Source organism: Epinephelus moara, chromosome 12, assembly GCF_006386435.1.
Source record: "Epinephelus moara isolate mb chromosome 12, YSFRI_EMoa_1.0, whole genome shotgun sequence".
Taxonomy (NCBI): domain Eukaryota; kingdom Metazoa; phylum Chordata; class Actinopteri; order Perciformes; family Serranidae; genus Epinephelus; species Epinephelus moara.
The window spans coordinates 25,109,735-25,127,798 of record NC_065517.1 but is presented as its reverse complement, the minus strand read 5'-3'; the positions used below and the strand labels follow the sequence as shown (position 1 = coordinate 25,127,798).

The 18,064-nt window shown below is 43.0% G+C and overlaps 1 protein-coding gene across 3 annotated transcripts in view; it reads left to right on the top strand.

The window, feature by feature from the left end:
• stxbp5a (syntaxin binding protein 5a (tomosyn)) overlaps positions 1–18,064 on the top strand; it is a 159,793-nt gene that overhangs the window by 74,208 nt on the left and 67,521 nt on the right. For all 3 annotated transcript variants that reach the window (XM_050058767.1, XM_050058769.1, XM_050058770.1), the window contains 2 exons: positions 4,484–4,618; positions 17,565–17,628. In XM_050058767.1, the coding sequence (XP_049914724.1) occupies positions 4,484–4,618; positions 17,565–17,628 (199 nt within the window). The remainder of the gene's footprint in view (positions 1–4,483; positions 4,619–17,564; positions 17,629–18,064) is intronic.

Here is an 18,064-nt window from a genome sequence, read left to right as displayed (position 1 = left end):
TGGCCTTGTGAAGACCTCCCCAGAGGTTAAATACCTGGGTGTTTCCACACCAGTTTGTCAGACTAGTTCCTGCCTAGTCAGACAAGCATGAACTGAAGAAGCCTCTTGGATAAGAGGTGAAACGTCTTCTAAGACAAAACCAAGTCCAGTTGCATTCAATTCAATTGCCTTGAGATGACTATGACTTGGATGAATGAGAATATCCACAGGCACTGAGGGAAATGGTTTCAGTCTGTCAGTCTGCGTCGCTGTGACATGTAGGTACATTTCTGGTGGGGTGCACATCAGGCTACTGCATAGGGTATGGTGTAGTCGATTCGACGCAGAAGTATAAATCCTGCATTACACTTACTAGACTGGCTGGGTGGCAGATTATGAATTCCAGCCCCTGTGTCAAAGTCATCATCAGAGATGCCACACTTTCTGGTTAAGAAGAACATCACTTTTTCCCCCGTTAAAGGGTTTTTTTTTGGGGAGTTTTTCCTTATCCGCTGTGAGGGTCCTAAGGACAGAGGGATGTTGTATGCTGTAAAGCCCTGTGAGGCAAATTGTGATTTGTGATATTGGGCTTTATAAATAAAATTGAAAAAAAAAATTGAAATTAAACACAGTCTAGACAGCAATTATGTTTCCTCAGAAATGTATTTTGCAGATATTTTGTAGGAGAAAGGATTGCTAGAAAGTGATGCTGCTCTCAGTCTGCTTCCCTCGTCAGACGAGACTGAAATGAGCATGTGCAACTGTTTTTATGCTCATATTTGATTAAGCCGGGTCATATTCGTGCCATATGTAAATGTAGGTTAGTGTGTTTAAGTGTTGTTTTGTGAGTCTCTGTGCAGATTTTGGGCTGTGTGGATGAGATTTATGTCAAGTAGCCTGATGCCTCTCCTCCAAAAAATGAATATATTCATGTTTTGGAGCAGAGCAGTGGGGCAGAGAGGGAAGGTGTGTGTGTGTGTGTGTGTGTGTGTGTGTGTAGTAGGAGCTGCTTCTCTCAATACAGCCCTGGAGCAACACTGTGTCTCAGAGAGGAGGAGAGAGGTTTTCTGAGCATTAAAACACACAGGGAAGAGTCAAAGTCACTGCAAGGACATGTTTACACAAATCCATGTTTTGCTGTGTTGTTAAGTGTGTGTATATCTCTACAGCATAATGCAGTGGTTCTGTTTAATCCTGACTCCTATAGAATACATTCACATACCACTAGCATCCTTTGCCAAATATGCTTAGGAGGAAATATAATTGTTGCCCAAATCACTTGCATTGCAAGCATTTTTTAAAGTCCAAGAAGTGTCACATTCTTATACTCTTGAGTCCTGTACCCCACATTTTGTTCATTTAAGGCTACTTAATCATGTTGTTAAATCAGGGGAAGAAGAGACTTCCACTAAGATTAACCACAAAACCTTTAATCATCAAAACGTTAATCATGCTTTTGTTGCTCGGAGCAGATATTGCACTGAAAACAAATTAAATATGTTGATAGTAAATGTTTTGCAGATACAGTTCAAGTGCGACCTCATTATGTTGATATTTACAATGTTTATGTCGGGAAAAATCATAAATATTTGCTAGGTGACAGGGTTGTAATGTTTATGTTAGGTTTATTTTTTTACTTTATTTTCTTAGGGTCCCCTTTAGTGGTGCCCTCTAGCACAGCTAATCTTCCGTCGGGTCCATGTTTTAAAAGCATACTAAACATTACAGTCAACACAAATCAACACTTTCAAACACATACATTAAACATTATGGTCAACACAAAGTTACACTTTGAAAACACATTAAACTTTACAGTTCACACAAATCAACATGTTTGTAAATGGTGTAAACATTGGTTAAACATTATAGTCAACATAAAACAATACATTTCAAAACATACATTAAACATGACTTGAATACCAATGGCAATCATAAGACATATATTAGAGAATAACATTAATATATGTGATAAATGAATGTATGCATGTATAAGTATTAGGGATGGGCAACACAAGCAAAAACACTATTCGAAAATCGTGGCAACTATTCGTCAATTTTTTGAATAATCGCCCCCCCGGAGCCACGCGCACAGAGATCCATTCATCTTTAAAGGCCCGAACATACTCCGGTGGAACGGACTCCACGGAGGTCCGCGCAGACTCAAAGCGGACGTCTGCAAGCCCTGTGCGCGCACACCGGTGACTGCTCGGCATTTATTTTTCACATCGCGGGGATTTTTCACAGACATTTTTACAGGAAACTACAACGCGGAAGTGCGCTCGACTATGAAAGCCTGCGAACATTCCTCACGGAGTAGTTGTCTCTGCATGTTTCTCCTGTTTGTAGAAGAGCATCAAACTAGCTGGTAGCCCATCTCACACCGCTGTAGCAATCCTAGACTGCCCTCGTGCGGTTAGGAGCTGAATTGCATGTCAAATATAGGGGGAGAAATAAGACGGCGAATAGTAATAGTCGCATTAAAAAATCGATTTTTCAAAAATAAAACGACTATTCGAAATTCGAAAATCGTGACCCATCCCTAATAAGTATATGTGTATGTTGCTAGTTAACTGCTAAAGGAAGTTGCATTGAGTTACATTACGATGTGTTCAAGCTCCATTCAGTAAAAATAAGTACTGGGCTTAGGTAAATAAAAACAGTTCTCATGATGTGTTCAAATGCAATCTTATAAAAATATAGTTTTTGGCAAGAACAGCTGTTTGAATGAGACATTTGTTGATGTTTTTTAACATCCATATAAAATAGAAATTATAGAGGGAATTATAATTTATTACGGATAGTGAAAAGACTTTTGCAGCATTTAAAAAAAAATGTTTTTCATGTGAAAGGTTATTTAAAAGGTTTTGTGTTCATCTAAAGGTTGTGTAATGAAGGGCAGCTGTGGTTCAGAGGTAGAGTGGCTCGTCCACTAATCGAAAGATTGACAATTTGAGAGTCAAAGTATCCTTGGGCAAGATACTCAGCCCCAAATTGCTCCCAGTGGCTGTTTCATTGGTGTGTTAGGGCGTGTGAAGCCAGTGACTTTAAAACAGTTCTTTATTAAAAAAATCTTCTTTGTTTATTTGTCACAAAAATCAAATAAATAACAAGAAAAACAAAATCAACAACAACAACAACAACAAATTGCCAAATTGTTATTATAAACACTGGCATTAGCCCAGAATTTACCAGTTGATGCACCCCTACTCAGTTGGTTTTCAAGAGACCATTTTCCAATAAATTTTACCTCACTGTTCAAGATGGCGGTCAGATCTGCCGGTGTTATTGCTAATGCACATACCGTAGTATCATCTGCATACATTGGTAACTTAGCATTTTTTGTACGGGTAGTAAATTGTTGGTAAATATGTAATAAAAAAAAGTGGGCCTAGACAGCTCCCTTGGGGAACTCCACATTCTGCAGACACACTGAGTAACTTCCATAAAGAAGACTCTCCATCCAGGCAGCTGTAGATGCTCAAAATCTGTCATACTTGTGTAGTTTGGAAAAAGTCAATGAAGCATGAAGATGGGGGTTATCTTCGTCTTTCCTGGAATACTTTATCAGGCCTGGTCTTGAGTTTAATGCCAGATTTATTAATTTATCTCTGACAAGATATCATTTGATTGGATTATAAGCAGAAAATACTTTTTTTTATCTCAGTGTGACATGCTTGCATCTTGACATGCTGTATCCACTTAAAGCCTCTCTGACAGCAGATATTGCATTCAGATATTAAACTTGTTGTTGCAGAGTGATTCCATCGCTAAATATAAAATAATCTGTCACGAACGCTGAGGAAATACTCCAGTATGTCCTTTCTGTTTGAAATAATGGACAAAGACGATAGATACAACTTTATTATTCTTCCTACTCGTGCGGTGGGTCCTGGCTGATGAGCCAGGGGCGTTGTCCTGTAGATATAGGCCGCTGAAGTGCACAGTTGTAGCTCAAACCACAGTGCTAAATCAAAAAGGATCACTGGAGGAGCTGGATGACCTTGAGATATTAGCAGGCCGGATTACCAAGGTTGTACATTATTATTCCACAGACGGATCTGAGGTTGAATTGAAGGATGGATGAAAGAGCAAAATGATGAAAAAGGGATGAGAAGATGAATGGATAGCAGTTAAGGAGGGAAGGGTTTTTAACCTCTCATTAAACTTAAGTCTGATGGATGGATGAAAAAGAGGAGATGGGGGAGCGATGATGAAAACAGGAGAATTATGGGCGTCTCTTTGCCCTCATGTATCCTGTAGGTCTTGGAGAGAAGGTGGCTGATTGAATGACTCAAAAATCTCTTTTGGTTTGCCACTCTCATCTGCTCCGACCTGATGGAGTGGTAAATAATCCTCTCAAAGTTTTGCATAATTCGTCTCCTGTTATAATGTGACGTCGAGTGATTTTGGTGAAGCTCCCGTCTCTCGGCTGTCTGTGTCTGTCTTCCCTGGTTCTACCCTTTCTACTGTTTTAACTCATGTCTCCTTCTCCTTCTCTTCACAGAATAACTTTCTGCCACCTGCCCTTCCAGAGTAAATGGTTGTACATCGGCACAGAACGAGGGAACATCCACATCGTCAACGTGGAGTCCTTTATGCTCTCAGGCTACGTCATCATGTGGAACAAAGCCATTGAACTGTGAGTGTTGCTGCCCACGTGTCACCCTCTGATGCCGCCTCCCACTCTTAATGCCCTGAGAGTTCCTTGCATTTGCTCTCCTCTTCAAAAGCTGCACATTCTAGCATGCTGCTCTATAGGTTTCTGTGCCGTATGGAGGCATCCACTGATCCGCTGATCAATATTTGAACTCTGTAGGAATCAAACTCATATCGCCAGCACTGCAACATTGATTTCAGGGTCTATCGACTCACCTTGCAGTATCTAAGTGAGGTATGGGATGCTGTGCAATCAGCATTTTGCCTTTTAAAAGGTTATTGTAGCTTTACTGTAATGAGATAAGAACGAATCATTAGTCAGTCTATCATATCCTGGCGCAGTATCGGACTCCAGGTTGTGAGCGACCTGTCTCTTTGCTGTTTCAATGGATCTGTCAGTTTGACAGGCTCCATTTTGGTTCCCTGCTGTAGAGACTTAAATTATTCACTGGAGCGTTTTGCTTCACGCTTTCCCCCTCATCCCCTTCTGTGCATGTGTGTGTGTGCGGGTAGAGAGGGGAAAGAGGAGGAAGGAGGGAGGGGGGTGGAACAGGTGTCTGCCGAGATCAGTGTATGGTACACACAGACGTCTCGTCTCGTCGACAGGGCTGCAGGGAAGAAAAGGCGAGAGTGAGTGGTGGGAGAGAGGCGAAGAGGAGGAGGAGGGTGAGTGTATGACAGAGAGGAGACAGGAGCGGAATGGATGAGACAGGGCTTTCGCCTGGGGAAAAGGACATGCAGAAGAGGGAGAGTGATGGAGGAGAGGAACGGAGTGGTGGCAGAGGGATAAATGCAGGTAACAGAGGGCGTAGCGGAAGACGAGTGGTGCAGATAAGTGAGGATAGAGAGGTGGCAGGAAAAGGTTTCCAATTAAAGGAAAAAAGGGCAGGAGAGGAAGGTAGGGAGTGATAATGATGCGATAGAGGGCAGATGTGGATGATAAGACGGAGAGGTAGATACAGGAGTTCTTCTTGACTAAAGGACAAGCAATAACTTCCACTTTCTTTGCTTAACTCTGGTCTCATTTTTCCCGTCACCTTTACAGTACCTTTCACTCCCCTTCACCTTGTTTCACCGAGATGTCAAAGCTTTTTTTCCCCTGGCCGTCCACACATTATTTTAACACATCACCTCTATTCCAGAGCTGTCCCTGTGGTCATGAAAGACTTATTACGCTGGAAAGTGAAAGTTAATACATCTCTTGAATGTTAGAAATAGTCGCTTGATTGAAAAAAGAAAAAACTCACCTTGAGTTTATAAGAATACCTGCTGCAAGTGCAGAAAGTGAATAAAAATTCCACCATCACGCAGTTCTTGAAATAAAGGACTGCATTCATGTAGTGCTAACAAGTGCCTACATGTCCTCCTCGTCCTCCTAGGCAGTGCTGATCGTATTTAAGTTAAGATTATGTTACTGCACTGCCTATTTCTTGCCTAAAATGTTTTCAGAAACATATTTTAGTGCACTGTTTATCCGTAATAGCGAGAGTTTGTGAACAGGAAGTTGGCGCCATACTGTTTCCTTCACAGCCAAAACAGAGGCCGAAAAAACTGTGATTAAACAATGAACCAAAGTTCTGTCACTGCATTCTGTTTTTCACCTCAAATGTTTTCAGAAACGTGTTTTGGCTCACTGTTAAACTGTAATGCCACCATTGTGTCAAACCGAAAAGTTTGCATCAGCAGCAGTTAATTGTTCAGGCACAGTGCATTCTGGTTGTTGTAGTCCAGCCCAGTCTTGTTTTTACCCGCTGAGGAATATCTCAAAATGTAGGTCACTTCTGTCCTTCAATACCACAGAGAAAATCATACATGCTCTTATATCCTCCCACCTTGATTACTGTAATGCCTTGTTCACCTGCTTAAACAATCAATGTATACATCAGCTCCAAATCGTTCAAAATTCAGCAGCTAGACTTTTGACCAAAACAAAATGATTAGTTGTCAACGATTAGATTAATTGCCAACTAATTTGATCTTCTATAAATCAGTTTGAGTTATTTTCAGGATAAAAAAGTTTAAGTTCTCTGATTCTAGCGTCTTAGGGCGCATTCACACCAGGATAGTCCAGGGGACTCGGTTCAATTTGGCGGGGAATGCTGGAAAATTTCACACCTCAATTTGGTTTGGTTCGCTTATTTGGGGGCGGCACTGTCCGAAACGACCACTGACCAGGAAGAAAAAAAGCATGAAGAGGAAGAAAACCCTGCTCATTGATTGGCCAGGACCAAAAACGGAAATCCATCCCCTTCAGCTGTCTTGGTCACCACAAAAACACCAAAATGCACTGCGCTGTATGTCAATTCCTCTCTTTGGTTCACTTCCTCTCTTTGGTTTGCTGGATAGTCCGTTTGCATTTCCCACTGTAAGCAAACCGCACCAGGGTTCACTTGCAAGTGAACAGAGACCCCCAGTTTTCAAGGGGACCAGGGTTCGCTCGTTTGGTCCACACCAGAATTCGAATGAGCTCTGGTGCGGACCAATGAGCTCCACTCCAAACGAACCGAACTATCCATGGAAGCAGACCAGGGTTTGTTTAAAGCGGACCATATAGCACCATTGTGAATACGTCCTTAAATGTGAATATTTTCTGGTTTCTCTCCTCCTCTATGACAGTAAACTAAATATCTTTGGTTTGTAGACAAAACAAGACATTTGAGGACGTTGTCTTGGGCTTCGGGAAACACTGATTCTGATTCATTCTGAGTTGCAGCCCTATTAAATCCTAAATTGCCTTTCATATCTGCAATAATACAATGACATTTACTTAAAAATCACAAGTGACATATTTTAGTTTGCAAGATTCTTGAACCATATCGACCTGCAGGACTTACATATCTCACGCTCCTGCTCTTTCCTGTTATCTCACAGCTGTATTCATCTCCACATCACCTCCATTTCCTCAACCCACTCAATGATTAATTGCACTCATCAACATACATCATCCAGTTTAATGTAACACTCTGCTTTGTTAAGCCACAACATTTTCTTCATCATGTTGTTGTTTTCATCCAAACTATAGCCCGGCACAATTAGCTGGAGGAAATGAGCTTTCCATATCTTTTGGTTCAGACCTCAATCACTCACGCAGCCATTCTGTGGGATACTATTTCTTGAAGACGACGGCAGTGCCAGGAATCGATTCTCGGATTTGTTACAGATGCTCTCAGTTTGCATATCTGTTGGAGCGTGTGAGTGTATGTCTGTGGTTAGCTTTGATGCAGATCAGAGAGGTGTGAGGTGGTTCTCTTGTTCTCGCTCCCTCTGCCTCTCTGCCAGCTGTGGGGTTGGTAGGGTTGCATTCCAGATACAAAAGCCTCTGTGCCTCTCCCATTGTTCTCGTCTCACGCTGTCATTAGGAGAAGCACGTATCTAAATAAGAGGTGCCCCCTGGATTTGGCAGGCTGTATTTGTGATTGTTGCGGGCTGAAATACCTGGATCACAGCTTTTCTAAAAAATTGCGATGAATGTTTGTATATTTGTAGGCATGCTTTTTTGAAATTAAAATATTTATGATACTTTCTCAGATTCCGAGCTTATTGTTTTGGGCATTCAGAGTTTCCCACAGTATTAGAATCTATTTTTAATGGTAAGGTGAGTGGAGGGTAGGGGGCAGCAACAGCTGATAGCGACAATCAGCTGTTAATGCTGTTTGATGCAGCACTGAAGGACAGTCCCCGAAAGAGTCTTTCCTCCTGCTCCCTGTGCCCTGTAACCAACACAGCACAACGTGATCTCATCATTACTCGTCATATTTTTCTGCTTGGGCAGAATCCCTGCAGCAGCGGTTAACATCCCGCACGGAGCTGTTAATCTCACACTGAAATGGCCTGACTCTGTCGTTAGACCTGTTAATGACCGTTGGGTAACATTAGCCAAGTGATGCTAACAGTGACCGGTGACAGTTAGCCCTGTCAATGTGTGTGTGACTTTGTCCCAGGTGCAGAGCTCTGGTCCTGCAGCAGTGGTCACATGATTATCAGACAGACAGAGTCTGAGCGAATCATTATGCTGCACGCTGCTCTACAATTACATGAGATGTGACTTGTTTTAAACAGTCGAATTTGCGCTAAAGTTGCAGTTACTGGACAAAATTGCAAGGTCGTGCAGAATTCACAGGGACTGGCTGAATTTGCCTTAATTGTTGCAATCACAACTTGAAACTGAAATGAACCTGAATAAGTGCAGTAACGATTAGTTGAAGGACAGAAAAAACATCAACAAAAAATGGTTATTATTGATTAATTATTTAAATAATTTATAAAGCAGGAATGACAAACCGCTGCTGGTTGCAGTTTTTCAAATTAAAGGATTTACTGTTTTATATCATCATAAATGATAAAATTATCTTTAGGTTTGAAACTGAGCGTTGGACAAAATAATCATTTTGATTACGCCAGCTCAGCTCTGGGAAACCTGTGTTGGCAAACCTACAATGTCAAGACATTTTATGGACTAAATGAAATGTTGTTGGCCTCGTCAACATGGCTTCACTTATCAAGTGTTGGGCAGTAACGCATTACAGTAATAAAATTACTTTTTCCAGTAATGAGTAGTGTAACTAATTACTAATGAATTTCTGGAAATAATATTAACCAAAACCAAACAACTTGTTACAACGTTACTTTTGTCATCACATCACTACTGACTTGAAATACAACAGTCACATCAACTGACTCATTTTAGTAATCACTAGTATCATGAGGCAGCAAGCTAGTACGAAACGCTCACCTTAGCGGTTGCTGCAGGTAGTCGGAATAAAACTTTTCCCACTGCGAAAAACACGTCCTCAAACCTCCAGTCTGAAACACCTCGGCTACTACGACCGACAACACAACACCGTGAAGCTCCAGGAAATACACCTCACCACAGGTGAGCTGTGCAGGTCACCTGTAGCCCTGCACTGGCTAAACAACCAAAACTGGATTTTAATCGTGGACAGCTGCAGCTACAAAGAAGCGATGAAGCTTGAGGCTGGATATGTGGTGGATGAAATGTTGCTCCATGTGTGACTCTCCATCTTTCGGGCAGACCGGTTTTTAATGCTCCGAGCAACTGCTGTGGTATAAAGAGCGAGAAAGTCTGCGTAGAGCAGGCAGGAGGGGAGGTGGAAGGGTCAAACACACTCCAGATTTTCATCTAGGAGACTGCTGTTCTTTTTTATCTGTGAAACCAAAAGGCAGTGGAGTTATTTTATTAACAATGTAGTGTGCCGGAGCATGCAGCATACTATGCTAGTTATGTATGTCACATGACGTATGCCACATGACGTTACATTACATTAACAAACATACTTATTTTAAGCAGAACCTACATTGTAAGTTTATTTTGAGAGAGATCATGTATTTACCAAACAGAAACTGTACATTTAACTGTGAAAATGGAAGTTTCGTTTGACACAATGTCCCTGAGCGTCCAACACTCAATCTGGAGGGGCACCCAGAGCATCATAGTTTGACATGTAGGGCTACTGACCATTTGATGAGTCAGGACTGAGAGCGTGTTTGCCTTGTGGACCTGAATTTCAAGCTAGGTCATATTTCATTGTCATTAGTTAAGCACTATTGTAGTAGTCAGAAAATTAGTGTTGTTGTCTCTGTCATGACCTGACTCTAATACATAAAGTGTTATTGAAAGCATTATTGAAGATTTACTGTTAAGCCCTGCCCGCTACACCTCTGTTCTGTTGTGATTGCTGTAATGAGGCTGGGATACGGTGTGTACCGGGGTCATGGTCCCTTGGGCCCTGCTATTTGGAGACAAGCTGCTGTAGCTGTGCCAGTGGCCCCAGGCCTCGCCTGGCCCAGTGCTCTGTGTGTTTGTATGACTCACACCTCTGTTCCCAAGTTACTGTACTGGACAGACTATTAGACAAACACATCTCCTACAGTACAGAACCAACTGCCTGGCGCTATAGTTCAGTCACTGCTACAGGCATTGAGGACATTACCCTCAGGCCACACGTGGATTCATGTTTGTTCACATGATGCATGAGTTTATGTATGCACTGTATATGCAGGGATGTTTATATATTAGTCCCCAGCAGCGTCTGTGTGTGTGATTTGATGCAGCTAGATGGTCACTGGGTGCAGGGAGCTTGGGAGAAGTGGGACAGTAGTGGTAAAATGTTAACAGCTTACTGTGACACATAGTTCACGTGAACACGTCGTCCCGAGGCCTCTTCTGTCCTCTTTCATTTTCTCCTACTCTCCCACTCAGGACCCTGAAGCCACCGTAATTACTTGTTTGAATTTTTCATGCTTCTACGTATGTATGTTCCCCGCATTCTGTGTTTTTATGCGTATGTGAGGTCCTCAGCTGGTACAGCGGCGCACTACGAGGGGAGCGTCATCGCCTCCAGTGTCTTCAGAGCCATTTACAGTGGCACCAGGACACATGGCTGCAGGTGTAGGCCTGCCACAGTGACCTTTTCTGGGGGACACAGTCTTCCAACACCCCATGTACTTAGAGGTGGAAAATAAAAATCAGTTTGCTGATTTAAATCTTTTTGTTTGGTGCAGATTTGTAGTTGCTTACTGTGAGGTTTTGATATAAGGCTTAGGGTCAGTCTGTTGCTATTTCATGCTGTGAAATACAAAACTATATTGATAAATGGCTAGACTAGTACAACAGTTTACGAAACTAAATCAGAGGATCAATGCCACTCTCATGTCTGTCTGTTAAATATGAACCTGCAGTACCAGCAGGGGAAACAGTGGGAGGTATCCAAAGCTTGAGAAAACAGCCTGCCAACACCTCTATATCATATTTTTTCCCTGTTTGTTTAATCCTGCAACATCGTGTGGTTTTACAGTGCTTTGTGTGATTAAACTCTAGGATAATGGAAGTGTTTTGACAGAGCCAGTCTAGCTCTTCGCCCCTTAAAGTTCCTACGAAATAAAAAAATACATTTTCCCAATTTTAGGCCACGTCCTCTGTTAAACGAAGGTCGTTCCATTTTGACGTAGATGGCTTCTTCTCAAACTAGAATAACCTTCGTTAAAGAGAGGAGGTGGCCTACGACACCACTTATCACTCACTTACAATACAGTCTTGGGATCGTGACATGTATTCCATGGTGTGCATGGATGGAAGCAGCTCTCTCTGGGTGTCATGGTGAAGATGGCAGGCAAGACATAGTGATGATAGTCAGCAGAATTAAGTGTCTAGATGAGCTCAGGGCTGCTGTCGAACCTCGTGAGAAGGCTTTGGTTTCTTGATGAACGGCACCCGAACTCCTCGCCATCCTTTTCTTCTGCAGAGTGGTCCGCACCGCTATATGCTAGTTACCAGCTAATAACAAGCCAAGCTAATTTAATGTTAATAAGCCAGCGTGCTCCCAACTACGGTTCGGAGCCGGTAAGCTGTCACTGAGAGAGGTCACGCTGTCCAGTCAAATGCGAAGGGTGTGATTTAAACCTCTGCTTTAACTGTACGCCACACAAATATTCTGTTTTCCCTAGAAAAACGCTCTCAGTGCCGTTTTCTCAGGGACTTTAATGCTCAGCTAAGCTAATCGGCTGCTAGCTGTAGCTTTATATCAGACTGACAGTTCAGTAAATAAGCATGTTTCCCAAGTTATCTATTGCTTTAACTGCAGCACATCACTTAACGGTTGTGTCTGTTACTTTTGCTGTCGTAAGCTTTTTACCAGGAAGCACGACCGAGCCAACGAAGGCACTGTAAGTCAACAGCAAGACAGGATCTAATACAAAGAGCTACTGTGTAAAGTGTCGTTCAGTCACGTACTGAAAACCTCTGCATGTGCTCATAGAGGTCGAGAGGATCAGTGCAGCTGGGCCAGCACTCTCATCTGGAGCGTGTTTTATATGCTGGAATAGCCATACATAACAATCATGTGTGATTACACAGAGAATCACATGTAATGATGAGATATCAGCCTCAAATATGAGGTCTACTATGCGCTACCACACACACACACTCAGGCTACCAAGGTGACATGAGGCCACATACGGTATGGGCGTGCTGCAAACGGGCTGTTTGAGCCACGTTGCCGCGGAGACACTGTCATGGTGGCTGCGCCTCTGCTGCCTCACAGAGTGTCACCCGTGGTGACACCAGATGTTCAGGACTTCAGTGTGCATGTGTGAGTCAGCGCACATGTGTGTCTGTGTATGTAGATAAGCCCTCGAGTGGGCACGCTGAATGAATACCTGCGCTTTCACTCCAGCAGGCAGAATATCAGAAATCAGTTGTGTGTGTGTGTGTGGAAGCGTGTGGGTGTGTCTGCGCTGAAGAGATGTTTTCAAATTCAGTCAGGCTTCCTATTGCTTAAACATCCCCCCTGCGTCATCTACACACCCACAGACATTTGCTCCATGGTGCGTGTGTGTATTTGTGTGTGTGTGTGCAGTCATTTTTGTGTGTGTGCGCAACACATACGTAATGGTCCATTTTCTTTAATGCACTGAAGGCATCATTGAGTGGGATGAATATTTGATATACAAAGAAGGATTTGGTGCAATAAAGGTTTATATCAGATTACTTTTTTGAACTGAGGGTGCCACGAGGTGAACGTTTTCAGGGATTTATGATGTAAGTGTTAGATTTGCCATGAGGCATTTAGTTTAACTCTAGTGCTCGTGTGTGTGTCTGTGTGTGTGTGTGAGACATAAAAGACCTTGAATGATTTGCTGAAGTCAAGAATGTGAATGAAGCTCCAGTATATGAGATGGCACGCAGGTATGCATAGAAACAAACACAGCAGCATGCATGCACACTACAGCGCCTGTCGCTATCAGATACACACATTCGTTCACGATACACACACACATATCCGAATGTTCTCGTCCCCAAAGACCTTTTTTTACTCTGTATGCAAAACGCAGAGTCATTAGCAGTACGCAGGCAGAAATGTGTGCTTACAGGAGCGTGCTGAAGTAGTTAGGCAGCCGTCGTTTGTGTGTGTGTGTGTGTGTGTGTGTGTGTGTGTGTGGGTGGGTTTGTGTGTTTGTGGCAGAGTATGGATGATTTTTGGGAGCCTGTCTGCGCTCTGCCCATCCTGCCTCTGTTGCCATGGTGATTCCTTCATCTCCAAACCTGAACATGTATTTGTGGACTTTGTGAATGTGTTCGAGTCAGATTTATTTACTGTATAACAACAGGTTTGTTTGTTTTTGTTTTGTTTTTTTATTAACGAAACAGATTTGTTACGGAGTCTCACGGGAGGCAGACGGAGAACATTGCGTATAAAATCCTCAAACAAGAGGAAATAAACCACGTGGGACGGGCGGGCGAAGCTTTTATGCGAGTTGCATTTCTTGTAATGCAGTGAGGGGGTAATTGTTTGTTACGGATGTGGGTTTTACAAATGGGGAGGATGTCAAGATGTGACTTAATTGCGCCGACATGCAAATGGGTGTGTGTGTGCGTGCATGTGCGTGGCGCTGTGGACGACTGTTAGCTGAGAGACGGGCAGCGGAGGGGGATTAGATAAATCAACAGCTCCAGCTGCAGCAGAGCTTAGGTAATAAGGCTCCGGCACAAACAGGCTAAATATAGAGACAACTGACTGACTGCCTGCCCACAAACTGCTACCTTCTAATACACACACACACACACACGTTGCTGTGGATGCTTCCCTTCTTCGGCCCTTTGCTTTACTCACAGTGGTGCAGATATCCAGGGCTAAACTTCAGAAAAGGAGTTTACATTAATCCTCTGTTTATAGATTTCAATCCAAAACATGTTTTCTGATTGGACAGTTTTTATACTTTATATTTGGACTTTTTTTGGCACGATTTTGGGGTAAAAATGATGTGATTTTTTCTCCCTGCAGTATTAAAAATAATGATGTCATGGACCGAGTAGCCAAAGCACAAAAAACATACGTTTAATGGCAAAAAAGGTGGGTTTATTTTCCCCAAAAATAAATTTTACAAAGCAAATGGCTAAAGATAACAGAATCTGAGTTATTGGGCCCTTAAAAGATGTCAACAACACCTAACTCTACTGAAAAATAAGGCTGACAAAACAAGACATTAACTCATCAAACGGACCTGACAGAAGACTCTCTGAAGACAGAAAGTGTTTTAGCAAGTGGAAGCACCTTTTTGTAATTGTTTTAAATGAGAATGAAGCTTTTTGCTTGTGGTTTTTGTGTTGCGACCTGCCTTGCGTTTCTGCGCTCTAGGGGCCTTGAGTTTTTGCCGGAGCAGTCTGGACTCCTCAAGTTGAAAAAACTTTGACTTCGTCCTCTTTTTCGCCATTGCCCAATCGGATGATTTGACAGGTGGGCCTTCTGTGGTGGTCATGACAACAATCATAATCACAGTTGGTAAACAATGGAGGAGAAACTGGTGGTAGCGGTTGCTGGATACCCAGAGCTATATGGCCCGACGATAGACAGCAGGTTGTCAAACTGCCCCTGAGTCATCCTAAAATATGTCTGGAAATGTCCATCATGGAGGCGAAGCTCCTGGACCAACTGGTGGTACTTCCCATGATCTCTTTTTTAGGGTCTCATGTACCCACACAGATCTCTGTTTCCCTGTGCCTGACGAACTATTTACTGACAGCCTCTCACCCTCAACCAGAGCTATAGCAAGTACCCTCTGCCTCAACATTTTAGCAACTAGATACTTAATACTGTGTAATAAATGAATAGTACATTGATTCCACAAGGTTAGAATAAGGAGGAGAGTCTGTGGTTGCCAGGCAACAATAAAAAGGCCACAGCAAGTGTTTTTTTTTTCTCTCACTAGTGACATTACATTTTTTTAAAAACAGACAGTGCAGTGTCCATAGGCGCTCGAAAGTGCTTCCAACATTATTGTCCTATTTCAGGCCCAGCAAGCAGACTTTGGGGCACACTGGGAAATTGACATTGAAAAACTCTGACATAAGAGATATCACTTCTAACCAGAGTGTTTTACCAACTGGATGGTCCCAGAGCAAATGGGATAAAGAATTATGCCAGCATACGTCTTGATGTTTGTCATCCATCTTGGATAATCTCACAAGAGTAATATATGCTCTGCACAGAATCTCATATCATATAATCCTAAATCTCATGTATTTAGAAGCTCTCAAAGCAGACATCCAAATTATTTTCCACTGGGAAGCAGTCAGATATATATAGGTCATGCTCCTAAGCCAGCTGGACAGTGTAATATGTGTAATATATAAGGAAAAGGCTTGGCTGGTTACATTAGTCGTGGGAAATGAGAACTGTGTTTTCCTTGACATTGCACGCTCTGCGATGCAACTATGGTGCATTTGCACATTGCAATGTTGATACTGAAACAATATTGCGTGCAGCCCTGCTTTATATTATCACCAGCATGTCTCGTCCTTCACTGTCAGACTCACGGATGAATATAAAACTCCTGCCCTCCCTCTGCATTACTTACATTTGGTTGCAGCTCCTTGCTTCTCCTCCCCTTGTCAGGCATCCCTGCCCTTGCTCCCTGGTATTGGGGTTATGTTTCAGGCACCTCACAGTCACTCTTTTTCAGCTGTGACCTTCCCTGGCGCTCCGCAGCACCCACATCATCTCTTAAAGGCAGGGGAGGTTAGGTAAATTCTGCAGCCACGTGGCACGCAGAGCGAGGAGATTTGACATAAGGCTGTCTGGAGGGTAAAGCACAGACAGGAGGGGGGGCGGGGGGGGCAGCGCAGCATTTTGTGCTGTCTCCACTGACATGCAAATGGTCACACACACACACCAACGCACGCATGCACACACATATAGCCATTGGGGACTGCCTGGCCTGACAGAGCCATCCATCACAACCTTAAGTGAGCTTATGTCTTTGAACAGCCTTTTAGAGCCTCGGAGTGATTGGCAGCTCTGTCCTCCTCGGCGGACTTTTTCCGCAGGTTCAAAGACACTTGCTTTCCACCTTAACCCTCTCCATACATCACTCTGAGATGGGGGTGAACTATATGCTTTATTGCCTGGTTTAGATGTGTGAGTGCTGCATTACAACTTAAAGGGACAGTTCACCCTCAAAATCAATAATATGTCTTTTTTCCTCTCACCTGTAGGGCTATTCATCATCTAGATTGTTTTGGTGTGAGTTGCCGGGTGTTGGAGATATTGACCTACCTCATCTTGAATAAAATGGATCTAGATGACCTAGTTACTCAAGATAATCCACAGACCCTGTTGTGAGCAGTTCATGTAGGAACTATTTTCTTTCTACTGAATTACACCCACCAACTGTATCACCGCAGAAGGAAGCGTGCATCTACTCATGGACAATAATTTTCCAATTAATAGTCATTAGCAGTACGCAGGCAGAGCTGTGGATCAGAGGTAGACCACCAATTGGAGGATTGGCGGTTTGATCCCCGGCTAGTAGCAGGTGGCACCTTGCACGGCAGCCTTGGCCACCAGTGTGTGAATGGGTGAATGTAACATGTAGTGGGAAAGCACTTTGAGTGGTCGGAAGACTAGAAAAGCAGTATCCAAGTGCAGTCCAATTACAGTTAATGCTAGCTCACGTAGCACCACTGAGCTAGCTAACATAACAGCTCATAGAGGTGGACGCCAATAATGTTCTAATGTTTACATCTCATGCCGCTACGAGCAAGAGCCTCTCGTCCATGAGTAGATGCACACATCCTTCTGCGTGGTGATTTAATTGGTGGGTGTAGTTTGGCAGAAGGAAAATAGTTCCTACATGAAACTGCTCACAACAAGGTCTGTGGTTTATCTTGAGTAACCAGGTTGTGATTTTTGGAAAGAGACATTGCTGTTGAGGGACATCCACTTTCATTATATTCAAGAGATGGCCGACATCTCTATGGCTATCTCTAACACTTGGCAACTCACACCAAAACAATCTAAACAGATAAATACCCCAACAGATAAGAGGAAACATGTATTTTTTATTTTGGGTTGAACTGTCCCTTTAAAGCGAAGACCACTCCTGATATGTCTCTCTGTTTGTCTCTCTCAAAGGTCCTCCAAGGCTCACCCTGGACCAGTTGTCCACATAAGCGACAACCCCATGGATGAGGGAAAGGTAAAGGACAACCCTTCTCTGCCCACACATGCAAATACATGCAAACTTTACATACACATGTGCTACATACATGTACAGTATCACACAGTTTACTATCCACATTCACTCTCTATACTTGTTAAGCCACTTGTCTCATGCACCACTGTGATTTGTTTTGCTTTTTTTACCAAGTACTCAACGGCCACTTTATTAGGTACACATGTTCAACTGCTTGTTAGTGCAAATGGCTAATCAGCCAATCATTTGGCAGCAGCTCAATGCATTTAGGCATGTAGACATGGTCAAGACGTCCTGCTGAAGTTCAAACCGAGCATCAGAATGGGGAAGAAAGGTGATTTAAGTAACTTTGAACGTGGCATGGTTGTTGGTGCCAGAAACTGCTGATCTACTGGGATTTTCACACACAACCATCTCTAGGGTTTACAGAGGATGGTCC